The sequence below is a fragment of the Callorhinchus milii genome, unplaced genomic scaffold (assembly GCF_018977255.1).
Source record: "Callorhinchus milii isolate IMCB2004 unplaced genomic scaffold, IMCB_Cmil_1.0 Scaffold3, whole genome shotgun sequence".
Taxonomy (NCBI): domain Eukaryota; kingdom Metazoa; phylum Chordata; class Chondrichthyes; order Chimaeriformes; family Callorhinchidae; genus Callorhinchus; species Callorhinchus milii.
The window spans coordinates 63969426-63978863 of record NW_024704744.1 but is presented as its reverse complement, the minus strand read 5'-3'; the positions used below and the strand labels follow the sequence as shown (position 1 = coordinate 63978863).

The 9438-nt window shown below is 42.1% G+C and overlaps 1 protein-coding gene across 1 annotated transcript in view; it reads left to right on the top strand.

Moving 5' to 3' along the window:
• The first annotated feature begins 255 nt into the window (after positions 1 to 255).
• fam120b (family with sequence similarity 120B) overlaps positions 256 to 9438 on the top strand; it is a 29248-nt gene continuing 20065 nt past the window's right edge. The window contains exons 1-3 of the mRNA XM_007912325.2: positions 256 to 321; positions 7170 to 8209; positions 8867 to 9047. Coding sequence (XP_007910516.1) covers positions 7211 to 8209; positions 8867 to 9047 — 1180 coding nt within the window. The 5' untranslated portion in view covers positions 256 to 321; positions 7170 to 7210. The remainder of the gene's footprint in view (positions 322 to 7169; positions 8210 to 8866; positions 9048 to 9438) is intronic.

The following is a 9438-nucleotide window of genomic DNA, read 5'->3' as shown; positions in this document are numbered from 1 at the left end:
GGGAGGGGGTGAAACGGCTTTGCGGCGGGTGCCCCAATCTTTGAGAAAAAATAATTTAAATCTGCAAAACCGTGAGTAGTTTTCCTCCCCCTTTTGAAGACCCTTTTCTTGTTTTCCCTCACGCAGCTTGAAAAGCAGTTAGAAAACCTCAACCCGGGGCGGCAGGGCCTCTGATTTGGGCTGGTTTTTGGGCTATTGCTTGGTGCCCCCCCCCCACTTTGGGCTACACCCGGCGGCGATGCTGCCAGCGCTGGCCCGCGGGCCGGACGCAGACGCCAGCCCGGGGCAGAGCCGCGGTCGGGGCCTCCGCCGCCATTTGACGTGAGTTCCTCGCCCCGCAGCCCCGAGAGCGGCGCTGGCGCCGGGGGCTGAGGAGGAGGAGGAGGGTCACCTCAGCCACCGAGCGTCCAGAGCCGCTTCTCATCCTACACCGAGAGACGAGACGAGACGAGAGGCCGCGGCGCATCCCCGACCTGGAGTTGGGCAGTGCCCCGGGGCCGCCGGCAGCTCGTTGGGGGGGCAGAGAGGGAGGGGGGGAGGGAGGGAGTGTGGGGGGGAATTGATCCTCTCGCAGCTGCTGGTTATTTGGTTGTGATGTGGAGGCGCTGCGGATTTGCTCTGTTGTTTGTCACTGTGATTATTATTATTATTATTATTATTATTATTCTCCCCGTGTCCCCCCTGTGGGAGTGTCAGGGGCACATTTCCTGTTCCTCAGTCTTAAAAGCTGCTGCGGATGGGATGGATGGTTGTGCACCAAGTGACTGTACCTCAGGCCCAGTGCTGGGGGGGGGGTTGGAGGGGGGGGTTAGAGGGGGGGGCATCCATGGCAGCAGCTCCATGTGGTTGAGGGAGGAGTGGGGCTTGGGATCAGAAGGTTGGGTTGGGTACAAATTTCTGGTCATGTCCTGCTCACACCTCCGCATATAGTAAATAAACTCCTGCTATGATGTAAGCAGAGTTACCGTGGACAGAACCTGCCCTGAGGAGACGCTGCTGACTAAGTCAGGAGGGTTTACAGTAATACGACACCTTGTTGTAGGTTTACCGGCCCGTCTCGCTCATCCTTGGAGCCCAAACCCAAACCCGCAGGGTGGTCCCAAGTTGCGTAAGTCCGGTTAAGTGCGCCAGTGCCATGTTACGTTATTGAAAGATTAATATTTTTCAAAAGCAATCGAGTTTTTTTTTTAACTTTTCGGTGCCTGCAATTTTAACTTAAGGCCCCGTGTTTTGTTTGCAACACGTATTTTGGTGCCCATCGCTACGCCGCTGGTCGTATGGAGCACAGTTCTGCACCGTTTGCAAAGGAAAGGTTGCAGTTCAAGTTAATCTCTGCAAAAAGTGTAACAAAAAGACCCGACGCAGTGATAAAGTGGATTACCTTATTGTAAACTTTACAGCACGTTAGGTTTACTAGTTCTGGTAAGTAGCAGCAGTTTTCAACTTGAAAGATGTCTGTGAGAAGTGACATGTTCACAGATCAGTTGTAATAATCTTACACCCTTACACCCCAATCCTCTACCCCCCCCACACACACACTTTGCTCAGTCGCTCAGCTGACTCCAACCTCCTGCACATTGATCACCCCTCCACTCCACCATCAGTGGCCTTGCTTTCAACCACTACACCACAAGACTCTGGAACTCAATCTCAATCCCTCTGCCTGCCCCCTCCTTACCAGTCTTCAGATCACACCTGAAGACATTCCTCTTTGACCATACCGGCAATTACCTCCCCTCTCTCCCTGCCTCGGTGTCAGCTTTGCCACTGTTAAGCGCTTCAAGCATTGCCCAACATGAAGAGCACTATATATCAAGTAATTGTTGTTACATTTGGTATAGCACCTTTCATGTTGGTAGTACATCCTAAAGCGCTATAAAGTGCAATTACTGTGTGTTTTGCGGGTGAACACAGCAGCCAATTCACACCCAGTAATATTCCACAAATAGTCAGTAAGAGGAAGTGATTTAGTAAGAGGCCCAACTACTGTTTTCCATATGGCTAGTTCCATCATTAGCCAGGCGGATCCGGGCATTCCTCCTGTTGAATTTTTCGGTACTATCGGATGGTGGTGTACCATTATACCTTCTATTGAGTTATGTTGGCAGATTCCATGATACAAGTCATCTGCTTTATCCTTGCCGAGGATAACGTACAGGGAGGAGAAAAGCAATGAGAGCAAGTGGAAAAAAAATTCTTGTAATTGGTACATATAGCACCTAATCATGTCGTTGAGAAGACTCAAAGCACTTTACAGTATATACTGTAAATGATGCTTAAAAATGTGTTTGTGGGCAATGTCACCTTAAAATTCTTTTGAAATGGAGCTAAGAACGTTGATGTTATGACAATTTATGGGAATGTAAAAGTCTTGAGTATTTCCCAATGCACCTTAGTACAGGTTTAGTGAGCACTTGTTGTTCGTCAGACAAGATGAGATGATGTTCGAAAGCCAATATTAATGCGGACTTCAGGCATTTAGGATCTGTTGTATCTTCAGAATGCATGCCTCTCAGTTGTTCCTAAAGTTCAAGACCAGCCTTAATAATAATCCTCGCATTTGATATAGCGCTTTTCACATCGGGAGGACGTCCCAAAGCGCTTCACAGAATATACTGTAAAGTGAATTGACTGTATATTTGTGGGCGAACGTGGCAGCCAGTTGCGCACAGCAGTGTCCCACAAACAGTCATGGATTAAAAATGACCAATTTATTATTGTTTTTTGGTTTTGGAGGGATTATTATTAGGCTCTGTGTGGCGTAAGAAAACTTGCCCAAGGTTTCGCCCTCTGCCTGGAATTGAACTCGGGTCTCTCGCTTGCAAAGCGAGTGCTCTAACCACTGAGCTACAGGACTCCACTTCTTTTATGTTCCACCCTAGGGGATTTTAAGTAAAGTGGGATGTGATAATTTTTTTAAACGGGGAAAGATTATCAAGTCTATATGATTTTATCATAAACTGAAAATCTTCTAGATATTAGAAGTTGTAACAACAACTTGCATTTATATAGTGCCCTTCACATAGGATAACGTTTCGCAGTGCTTGAACCCAGGGGCCTAATTTTAAACAACACATAGATTTTCATTGTTTATAAATCTTCTAAGAGTTGGCTGTTTCAGCAGTTTTGGGATGGGAGCAGGTTCTGACTCTTCTTGTAGAATTTATTGATGAAACATCTGTCATCATCCGTTAGTGCTGCTGGTTTCACATAACATATGCATTTGGAAAAAAAATGGCTTGGAACCCTACCTTTCAGACAGTAATTCACAATCACGTGTTGGCAATTATTTTGGTTGTTACGGTTTCTGCTAGAGGTTCAGATTAATTTCAATTTAAAATAGTGCTGTAATAGTGGAGGTAGCAGTGGGAGTAGTTGGTGATGGTAATAATAATAATAATAATAATCCTTGCGTTTGATATAGCGCTTTTCACGTCTTCTATACGTCTCAAAGCGCTTCACAGAATAGTCTGTAAAGTGAATTGACTGTATATTTGTGGGTGAAACGCGGCAGCCAATTGCGCACAGCAATGTCCCACAAACAGTCGTGGATTGAAAATAACCAATTTATTATTGTTTTGTTTTGGAGGGATTATTATTAGGCGTGAGCTACAATGTTGATTGTGAGAGTTACTGCAAACTTCAAATGGAAAGAAACTGCATATGTTTGACAAAGTAGCACAATAGTGAACAGTCATGTGTTTGGAATTGAAGGGGAGTGAGTGAGGTTACAGAATGGTAGTTGAAGAATATGAAGTTTCCAAATTCATGATGGTGTTTAAATAAAGTAATTAGGAAAACCCACACTGTATGCATAGAAAATGGGAAAACATTAAAACAAAATCGACCGTTTACTACTGTGTGAAATCTATAGAAGTTGTCCTGCTATGGATAATGTTTACAAATGCAGCCTAATAAACTGTAATCACTGGAAAAGTGCATGTCCAGGCTTCGGGTGTATGGTCAAACTGGTGATCAAAATAGTTTGGTGTATTCTGTTGTAAAGTACAATACTGCCAGAATGCAGCACAACCATAGGAACCATAAAGAACTAAAAGGAAGTGTTTTTGTTTCCAAAAAAAAAGCTTTTAAAAAGTACAGTCTCAATTGCGCTGCCATTGATCAATATTGCAAAATCTAAGACTGACCAGTGAATATTGTGGTGAAACAACTTCAGCACCTAGACAGCTCCTTTCATCAAATCCGAACCTGCCCCAAACCCGGATTGGGGAAGGAGCATTGCAACGTGTACTTCACCAACAAGCCCTGTTTATCCATGTGATAAGTTCCTGGACTTTGAGAGAAACGTCCCAGGCAATGGCAAGATTATTCACACTCTGCCATGTGAACTGCCCAGGTTACTAAGTATATTTGACACCTTTGTTTTCCAGATCAACTCCACAGTAAGCCTTTGGGATGGGGATCATATGGAAGATCTGCCATTGCAGATTTCCCAGTCATGCTGTATTTGGGTGTTGTCTGATGGTATAAAAATGAAGGATTCAGAGGTTAAGTTTGCATGGGTTTCATAAACATTTATTGTGAGTGACCTGTGGCTATCCTCTGAGGTAGGCTGTTGCTGTTCCAGAATGAGGTATCTTACAGTCTGGTACTGTACGCCGTCCTGGAGACTAGGCATTAGCCAGGGGAAACAATATGAAAGAAACTTCACTTTAGTTTTATTTAATTTTAGCTTTAGAAAATATAAGCTTTTTTTTCCTGGAACAATAGGAGACCTAAAATAATTTAAGGAGGAAAATAGAGCACATTGGACTGCTTGAATATAACAACAACAACTTGGATTTATATAGCGCCCTCCACGCCGGACGGCGTCTCAGCAGACAAGACCAGATGGAATGCATCAAAGCATGCTTAAAAGTGAGGACAGGAATAGGAGAGAAGTAGCTGAAACTTTTCACAGCCCATTAAATACAGTGGTAGTGCCAGATTATTTGAAAGTAGCTAATGTGCCAATTTTTCAATAAGGTCAGAAGGGTGAGCTTGGGAATTGCAGGCTGTTAAAACTGGACATCTGTGGCAGGAAAACAGTGGAGTCTGTTCTAGAGGAAGCGATTTATAAATGAAGCAATTCAAGCATGCTTACTAATTATATAGCGAATAATTCCAAGTCCGCTCAGGTTTATAAAAAGTCAGATAATGTTGATTGGATTCTATGAGATAAGAATGTCGTAGAAATGATAGATACATAGAGGAACAGATTTCTGTATTATAAAGGCAATAATTCTAAGCCAACCCAGGTTTATGGACTATCAGCACTGCTGCTTTGCAGCTCACAATAACATTATGTGTATCTGGTATTCCAGAAATAGCTAGTGAGGTTGGGTTCTTAAAGGTTTTTTTCAGTTTGAAAAGAAAAGTGGATTATTAAAAATGTATCACTGTGTATATTTGGGTTTAAGTTGTGTGTTTCTCACATAAATCAGATATCATGTTTCAGCTTTCATGCCAATGTTTGTGAAAGTTCTATGAAAGAAATCCATGGAAATGGGCATCACCAATAAAACTAACCACTAAGAATAACCATGTCTACTCAGACATCTACTCTGGTGGAAACACAGAAGTATTTATGAAAGCCTACGTCAACACAAGACAATTCTCTAGGATTGATCTCTTTTCCTATCATTGTATGTATTTATATTTCATAAGATTACATTACTTCTGCACAAATTTCTTTTGAAATTCTACATCCCTAATGTCTGGAACTCCCTTCCTCTATCTTTCCTAACAGTGCACTGAGACACTATTCTGCATAAATGCAAGCTGTTGTTCTTCCTGATCATCCCCTCTCTATCTGTCTTCAAATACCAACGTAAAATTTACCTCTTTGACCTCCTCTGACCCTCCACTCTCTTCCCTCCCCCCACCCTCTGTTTGGTGTTCAACTGTACTATCTCTGAGACGTGAACCAATATGAAGAGAAGTATGTAATAATAATAATACTTCCACTTCATATAGCACTTTTCAAGTCTTCTAGACGTCTCAAAGCACTTCACAGAATATATAGTAAAGTGAATTGACTGTATATTTTGTGGGCGAAACATGGCAGTCAATGTGTACAGCAATGTCCCAAAAACAGTCGTGGATTGAATGACCAAATTATTATTGTGTTTTTTTTCTATGAGGGATTATTGTGGAGTCCTGTAGCTCAGTGGTTAGAGCACTCGCTTTGCAAGTGAGAGACCTGAGTTCAATTCCAGGCAGAGGGCGAAACCTTGGGCAAGTTTCCTTACTCCACACAGAGCCTAATAATAATCCCTCCAAAACCAAAAACAATAATAAATTGGGTCATTTTCAATCTACGACTGTTTGTGGGACATTGCTGTGCGCAATTGGCTGCCGCGTTCGCCCACATATATACAGTCAATTCACTTTACAGTGTGTTCTGTGAAGCGCTTTGGGACGTCCTCCCGACGTGAAAAGCACTATATCAAATGCAAGGATTATTATTATTATTATTATATTATCAGGCGTGTGGAGTAAGGAAACTTTCCCAAGGTTTTGCACTGCCAGGAATCAAACCCAGGTCTCTCGCTTGTGAGGCGAGTGCTCTAACCACTGAGCTACAGGACTCCATATAAGTGCAAGTGGTTGTTTCTTCTGCTTTAAAATAAGGAAATGATGTTTGTGGAGTTGACAATATCAATATCATGATTTGAAGATATCCTATTTGTGAGAGATAAGTAGGACCTCTGAACTGGTTCCACACAGGACCACAGGCCAAACCACCATTGATGGTTGTCCAGCATTTCTGATTTGATGAGACTTGGTGTGGACATGTTTTCTACTCTGTGAGCCTAAGTCCTAGCCAGTAGAGTAGTCCTAGCTGGACATATACTATTAAAGTTACTAGTGATTCATACATCTTTTAATGGAAGTTAACAGTTTCCAATGGATGAATCCCAGTTGCATGTTGTGTAATTCCAGGTTGTCTGAATTAATTCTGGCTTTCTAAACTGGATCAATAGAAAACCAAAGTATTTGGCTTGGCCTATTCATTGGTGAGGTCTTAAAATTTCAACATACTGTATAAGCACTCTATTTTTTAAAATAATAGTTATACTATATAGTAATTATTATTTGGAAGACGCTGCTTGTATTGTTGCTACATGAAATAACCATAGTGTGTTTTGATATTTTCTTTGTTTCAGCTTTTCTGTGATTTGCTAGAATTAGTGTCTCAGTAGCAGTGATGGGTGTGAGAGGTCTGCAGAGTTTTGTGGATCATGCCTGCCCAGCTGTGTGCGTCCAGGTAAACCTGAAACAGATGGCCGAGAGTTATCAAAGCACCCATCACGGCCGGTCACCTGCTGTGGTAGTGGATGCAATGTCATGTCTCCGATATTGGTACAACTCAGAGTCATGGGTCCATGGTGGCCAATGGCGTGAATACCTGAAGAGACTAAAGGCATTCGTGGATGCTTTTGCAGGAGCTGGCATTAGACTGGTGTTTTTCTTTGATGGTGTGATAGAGCAGAAGAAAAGGCATGAATGGGTCAAACGCAGACTGAAGAACAACCGAGAGATAGCAAGAATCTTTCAGTGTATAAAAGCAAAGGCTTGTCAGCCTGGAAGAGAAATGTTCTTCATTCCATCTGGACTGGCCACATTCACTCGTTTTGCTTTGAAGTCGATTGGTTTAGAAACAATATGCTCCCTGCAAGAGGCAGATTACGAAATAGCCAGCTACGCTAGGTCAGAAGATTGCATGGCAATCCTGGGACAGGACACTGATTACCTTGTTTATGACACTGCACCTTACCTTTCGATAAACAAACTCCATTTGGACAATATGGTCACTATTATGTACTCCCGTGAACAGCTCTGTCAGGTTCTTGGACTGCATGTGACCGACTTGCCAGTTTTGGCATGTCTCCTTGGCAATGATGTGGTGCCAGAAAACATGCTGGAAAGATTCAAACGCGAATGCTTGGCCAGACACTTATCAAGTAGCCCAACCCGAAAGCAGGAAGTGGTCTCAGTAGTGGCGCACTTCTTATCTGGCTTCTCCCGTTCACAAGACGGGCTGAGAGAGGTGCAGAGAAGCCTGCAGTGCCGCTCAGATGAAAACTTGTTAGAAATGGGAGTGGAATCATACTTGCTGCCTGAACAATACTCACCGTGGCTTCCTCATAGCAAAAAACCTTCAACGACAGAAAGTGCCACGTACCCTGACCTGCAAATTTTGCAGGTGTTGTATTTGACAATATTTTATATTATAATATGCAGTTGTGTATAACTACTGGTTAAAAGTGTAGATTGTAAACTTTGCTGACATCGCTGACATAAAATAATAGTATAATAAAATTAAAAAATATGTTTATTATGTGGGCATACAAAAATTCCCAGTCGAGCAGCAAATCATGTATAGTTCAAACCAACTTAGTATGAAAGTGTTTATTTGGGGTTTGTATTTCTTAGTTGGTTAGCATTCTGTCATTTAACCATTGTGAATTGGATTTATTTCTTAGTCAAACTGATAAGGTGAAAGTCTCTCCTCCACTCTTATCAGTACAAACTTAAACTCTTTGGGCAGATGCAACCTACTTCTTGGTGGGTCTACAATAATACAGTCCACTTTTTGGCAAAAAAATCACAAGATTGGCCATTAACTAAAATAATTGATGTGGAATATGGAAATACTGTATTACATTCCCAATGGACATGGACAAAAGAGATTGCTGTAATTTCTATGAATCCGCTATTACTCCTAAGTCTCCTTGATTCAATTCAAATCCATTTGTTGTATAATATCTTGCATTTTCTACGTTCGGGCAATACTTCACAAATACCAGCATTACTGTTAAGTGCTCTGATTAAAACTCTTTTCTTATTATTATTTGAGAAGATTTCAAGGGATCAGCACATCAGAGCAGAAAGCTTCATGGTTTACAACGTCCTGAGTGCTGGAGAGGTTTATTGTAGCAACACACTGGAAGATGATTCGGACACAGAACTTTCAGGACAGGCTATCGTTTATCGACCCGTTCGACAGTCCATCTATGGAGTTCTTCTAGAAGCCAAACCAAGTAAGAATAACTATAAATGTTCAAACTCTTCCAACTGGCGTCCTGGTCAACAATCCCCCAGAAAAAATTGACCATTCGCTTCAAGGCTGTGTGCAAATTAGCTCCCCCCTCCCCCCATCTGCCCATAAATATACAGACTACATTTCACAGTAAAATCCTGTGAAGCTTTGAGAATTTTCAATGACACAATAAGGTGCAACAGTAAAACTTGCTTAGGTCAGATCTGTATAAATCGTATAATCGCAGAAGTCGTACATTTGCCCAAGTCCCGTTCAAGAGTTTATATTCTATGCAAGTTTGACATAACTCATACTTCACATAAGTCATTTAAATGTATGGTTCCAACTGCATATACAATGCAAGGATTATTATAATTGAAGGTTACAATACG